Raw genomic sequence first — 6,000 nt, 5'->3', positions numbered from 1 at the left:
CTGACCTCAAACTCAGAAATCCGCCTGCCTCTGCCTCCCAAATGCTGGGATTAAAGGTGTGTGCCACCGTGCCCGGCTTTGAAGTGCATATTTTACATATCAGAATTTTACAGACGGGATCTCCAGCTTCTCCCAGCATCCTTCAGTCTCTACCTGTCATACCCTGCCTCCAATCTTGAACTTTCCAGCCCAGGGCCTGGGCTGCCCTTCCCCCAGAGGCTCTTCCCTATATAATGCAGACAATTAGGTCTCCCTGTCTCTGTCTGTCTGTCTCTCTGTCTCTGTATCCTCCGGCCCTTATACCCTTTCTTTCTCTTCTCCTCCCCCAACCCCTCTCTCCCTTTGGCAATTTCTCTAGCCTCAATCCTTGGGGCCAGTGAAATCACCCAAAAGCAGTTTCTAATAAACCTGCCTTTAATATAATCTAATCTGAGCCGGGCGGTGGTGGCTCACGCCTTTAATCCCAGCACTTGGGAGACAGAGGCAGGCAGATTTCTGAGTTCGGGGCCAGGCTGGTCTACAGGGTGACTTCCAGGACAGCAGAGCTACACAGAGAAACCCTGTCTCAAAAAACTAAAAAAAGTAAATATGAAAATAACAGACCTGACTACTTTACATCAAACAATTGTGCATATTTGTTTATGGTCAAGTTATATTTGTTTTAGTTATTATTCAAATGCCAATAGCTTCCAGCTTCAACATATGCAATTTCCAAACAGATACGGAGATAATAAACAAATGCAAAGAATATTAGTTTAACCTAACTAGTAATCAGAAAGAAACAACATACAACTTTTTGCTGGTTCAAATGTCAAATACTAAAAATAAAAACCTGTAGATAGTACTCTTGCTACCGTAGGCTCACTGCCCCTTCAACATACTCAGAACTTCTCATTATATTTAACAAAGGAAAAGAAGATGTGTGTGTGTGTGTGTGTGTGTGTGTGTGTGTGTGTAATAAACATAAGAGAAATGTCATTCTCATATATTCCTGGTAAGTAAATAAATGTGTAGTCTTTAGAAAACACCGTTTAGCAATATGATTCAAGAGCTCTTAGAACTCAGAATACAGTTCAGTAAGAAAGCGTTTGCCTCACACGCAAGAGGTTCAACATTCAATCTCTCTGCTATTACTCAAGAATGGGAGAAAAATAATGTCTGGAAAAAAGTCATACATACTCAGTAATATGACTTTGTAATTTTCAAAGGTTTTTGTCTGATAGTAATAATCTGACAAATGAGCAAAAGGGGACAAAAATGTTCGAAGTCACATGTGGGGTGTTTATCTATAACCCCTAGAAAGTAAGAAGCAAGGAAGTGAGTTCTGGGAGAAGGTAGACCAAGATCTAGGCTACAGCAATATCCTGTGTTAAAAATTACAGGCCACGAAAGATGGCTCACACGTGTAATCCTACCAACTGGAAGACTGGAGCAGACAATTGCCATGAGCTCAAGCCCAGCCTAAGCAACATAGTGAGATGTTATCTTAAATCAAAACTTAGACAAAAATGCTATAGTAGTGCATGATAGTAATCTGAGGGTTTGTGAGGCAGAAGAAGCATGCAATGCAAACTGCATGCAATGCAAACCTGGGCTACATAAGACCCTGTTTCAAATTACAAATATGGCCAGAGAGATGGTTCAATGGGTAAACCCACTTCACATAAGCCTGGCAACCTGAATTCAGTCCTGGCAGCCACATTGGAAGAAGAGAACCAATTCCCAAAATAGTTGTTGCACAAGTACCCTGTAGCTATGTGAATGCCTACACCTATGCACACACACACAAGCACACACACACACAAACCAAACAATTAAAACAGATATACCCATATACTCAATTAGCATAGATATACTCAATCATAAACAAAGTTTAAAAATTTGTAAAGGAAAAGATAAAAACATTTAAATATGGGAAAATTGCTGGGCAGTGGTAGTGCAAGCGTTTAGTACCAGCACTTGGGAGGCAAAGGCAGGCGGATTTCTGAGTTCAAGGCCAGCCTGGTCTACAGAGTGAGGCTCAGGACAGCCAAAAGACTTTTTAAAAAATGGGAAAACCATGACTAATATTAAGAAACTAGTATATTTTCCATACCGTGGGTAACATAAAACAGCCTCTTAAAATGTTACAGAAGTATTAAGATAAGCAAAAGTATTTATATGAGGTTTATGACTTCATTTTATTTGATATATTTTGGTTGATATATGTGTAAACAGTGTATATTTATATAAACTAGACATCTTCTTGAACAAAATTGTGCTAATAATCTATTGGGTAATTTTTTTCTTTGTCTTTTCTATTTTCTGTATAAAAAAAAATACAGAATATGTAAAACAAAAAAGTTTCATTGACAAAGCAAAAAATAGTACACCTTGGATTATATTGCAAATTCTCTTTTGTGAGACAGGCATGCTGCTGCATGTCTGTAATCCCAGCACTTAGAACACATTTGCATAAAGACTGTAAGTTAGAGGGGCTGTCGAGATGGCTCAGCAGGTAAGAGCACTGACTGCTCTTCTGAAGGTCCTGAGTTCGGATCCCAGCAACCACACGATGGCTCAAACCACCTGTAATGAGATCTGACGCCCTCTTCTGGTGCATCTGAAGACAGATACAGTGAATTATGCTGGAGTGAGCAAGGCCTGGAGCGAGCAGGGCCCAGCAGAGGTCCTGAGTTCAATTCCCAGCAGTCACATACATGATAGCTCATAGCCATCTGTACAGCTACAATGTACTCATACCCATAAAATAAATAAAAATAAATCTTAAAAAAAAAAAAAGACTATGAGTTTGAGAGGCTGACTTGCCTTAGATAGCAAGACTATGGAATATACCTAAATTTTTAGTCTAGAGGACTCATTGGATAGTAAGCACTATTTGAAGAGATGCAGAGAATATATGTCAGCACCTTATCTCACTCCCTTGGCAAAAGGGTCCAGCCTATACCCTGTGTAATTCTGGTGAGAAACATTAATAGGAGAGGCTCCTGGCCCCGGCCTCACACTTCTGACATCCCATTTCCTTCCACATACTTTTTAGATCTGTGAGCCAAGCAGAGTAATCAAACTGCCTCTGTGGAATTTAAAATTGATTAGCAAAAAATTGAAAGTTCCTTATTTTCTTATGAACTGGTCCTACAGGACCCAAGTCAGCCATTATGCTACTATATATACAGCCAAAAGATGGGACCAGGCCACACACAGGGACACAGACACAGACACAGACACACACACACTCACACACACACACACACACACACACACACAGTGATTCCATGATGCCATTCTTTAATCCTCTAAAACTAAAGATATTAAAGCCATAGAACTGCAGACTTTTGGGCTGGAGAGATGGCTCAGCCGTTAAAGGCTAGGCTCACAACCAAAAATATAAGCACTGCAGACTTTTCAGTTACATAAGTCAATGCATTTGACCTTTGCCTTAAACTGGATTCTGCTGTGAGGACTTGTTGTTGTTTGTTTTGAGACAGGGTCTTGCTATATTGCCTAGTCTATGCTCAAATTCATCCTCCTGCCTCGCCTACTGAGTAGTTGGGATTACAGCCATACACTTCCATTACTGGCTCCTTAACATTTTTGAGTAGGATTTTCATTATTCCTGATCGTAAGTATGATATAAAAGGCAAAGGTAACTGCACATACACATGCACACACACAAACGCAAATGTTCTCTCTCTTCACAAGAGAAATGCTTTCCCAAAGAGTTTGCAATTAGAGGTGACAACAAAAGACTGTCAGACTGCTTTTTTTCCCTTCCTGTATACCTCTCTTTAACATGCAGATAAGAGATGGAGAGAGGCTAGCTATGGACCTAACAAGACCTTCAGTGGGGAGGAGGAAGAAATGAAGCAGATAGACAACATCCAGAAAGGAGTGAAACCAATACTGTTCCAGTTCCTGACAGACTCCAGATTTTGGGCCCATATCTTTCTAGGGGGTACTAAATTCCTACTTGTGAATTCCTAAGATATTCCTTCATCTTTACAATAGAGATAGAAAAAAAAAAGACAATTCAAAAAAAGGGGAGAAATTATTTAACCTTTTAAAGTTTAGATGGTCTTGAGAGAACACCTCAGAGAATGTAACAACCTGCTTCCAAACAGCATCAAAGCACACACATTTTCCCTGAGCAAACACAAGAGGGGAAAAAATAAGCCAAAGAAACCGGAGATGTGGTCAGTAAGGCCAAGTAACTCTCTAGCAACCAAAACAAATTTGTAACAGTCCCCAGAAAAGGAGTCAAGTTGGAAACTTTCGAGAGTAGCAACTTGCAGCTGTTGAAAAAGAACAACTTGGCACCAATCTACAAGAATCCCATACTGGCCATGAAAATACTGTATTCAATAGTATTAAGTTTATCTCACACACCACACAATCAAAAACAATTATAAATCCAGGCAATGTTTTGAATTTTGTTAACCAGAATAGTGAGAAAATCTGTAGAGGAAAATAGCATAGGCTCTCTTTTAAAAGTTATTTTTAAAAATTACAAATACTTACATTTTTTGCCGTCATGTCAAACTGTATTCTATTTAATATTCTGTAAAGCCATTAAAAAACACACAAAATAAAAACCTTCGTCTTCAACAGTTCTTTAAAATATCCTGTTAAAGGGAAAAAGAGGGAATAGTAATGTAATAATAGGCAATGTTTATGTCACATTTACTGAGACATGTACTTACAAGTGAACTGCCTAAATTAATCCTTAAAATAGCACCATGAAAATATGTATCATTTTTATCTCCATTCTAGATAAAAACTGGGGTTTAAAGTAGTTAAGTAATTTGACAAGTCAGCTCTGCTCTCAAGGAATACAGCAAAGTTATACTATGTTGCTTTTTAGATAATGCACTAAAAGAAACATCAGGGCTTCATGGAAAAAGCACAAAATACTCAAACACTGACAGACACCTGTCAAAAGGACACAAGCACCAACCTAAAGGGCCTAGAACTGCATAATGAGGCAACCAAACACCAAATATCTTAATGATAGTAATCAATTATAAACCCAACCAAGAAAACAATTAAGAGATAATGGAGGAAAATAGAAAGATCAATAGAATGCCACCTAGTAAGTATAATGAATTCACAGTTGGTGTAACTCCACCATAACCATCCTAATAAGCCAATTAAGGGAAGAATCATCAACAAAGGCTAACACTAGTTACTAGAAATGTGCAACAAAATATTAACATAATATTGACATAGCTGCTTATAAAATACCTTAACACAAAATTTCCAGTAAAGAAACATGGCACACATTAGCGATCAAAGTTACTAAATGGCCCCCAATAATCAGACAAGTCATCAGCAGTCTCGAATGTATTGAGATGGATATGATACCATTTCTAAGATACTACTGTCAACATGTAAAGCCTACCCATGAAAAATGTCAGAAAATACACAGCATTTCTTCAAAATACTGTCCTAAACTTCAATACCATTATTGTCAAAAGAAAGAAAGAGAGAGGGTAGGAAGGGAGGGAGGGAGGGAGGGAGAGAGAGGGAAGGAGGGAGGGGCAGGCAAAGGAACTAAGAAAGTATCCATATTTAGAAAAACCAAAAACCAAAAAAAGGAAACCTCAACTCAAAATTGGGGTAACTGGCAAGGTCCACATTACAGAATATGTGTAGGGTTTTTTTTTCATCTTTTTTTGTTTCTCTCTCCCTCTCCCTCTCTCTCTCTCTCTCTCTCTCTCTAGATAAGGTTTGGCTACTGAGCTCTGACCCATCTAGAAGTCTCTTGCCTCAGCCTTCTAAATGCTAGGATTACAGGTACAAGCAATCCCATTGTTGTTTCTGAATATTAGTCCATAAACTAAAGGGTCTTTCTATGTGTTAAATGTACTTTATCTTAGGGAGAAAAATAAACTAAGATACTTCAGGAGGGGAGGGGCATGATAACAAGAACTACTTTTCAAATAAGACACAGGAAATGGAAACAATAGAGCATGTATAAAATGTTATAATCGGTAAGTCTGG

General features: G+C 38.6%; 1 protein-coding gene across 7 annotated transcripts in view; it reads right to left on the bottom strand.

The window, feature by feature from the left end:
* Tfdp2 (transcription factor Dp-2) overlaps positions 1 to 6,000 on the bottom strand; it is a 129,428-nt gene that overhangs the window by 94,976 nt on the left and 28,452 nt on the right. For 5 of the 7 annotated variants that reach the window (XM_031346162.1, XM_031346165.1, XM_031346160.1 and 2 more), the window contains exon 3: positions 4,519 to 4,622. The exons of the other annotated variants lie outside the window; for them this stretch is intronic. In XM_031346162.1, coding sequence (XP_031202022.1) covers positions 4,519 to 4,533 — 15 coding nt within the window. In that variant the 5' untranslated portion in view covers positions 4,534 to 4,622. The remainder of the gene's footprint in view (positions 1 to 4,518; positions 4,623 to 6,000) is intronic. 7 annotated transcript variants of the gene reach the window in all.

Source organism: Mastomys coucha, unplaced genomic scaffold (genome assembly GCF_008632895.1).
Source record: "Mastomys coucha isolate ucsf_1 unplaced genomic scaffold, UCSF_Mcou_1 pScaffold23, whole genome shotgun sequence".
NCBI lineage: Eukaryota > Metazoa > Chordata > Mammalia > Rodentia > Muridae > Mastomys > Mastomys coucha.
The sequence above is the reverse complement of the archived record's forward strand: the minus strand, read 5'-3'. Positions and strand labels throughout refer to the sequence as shown.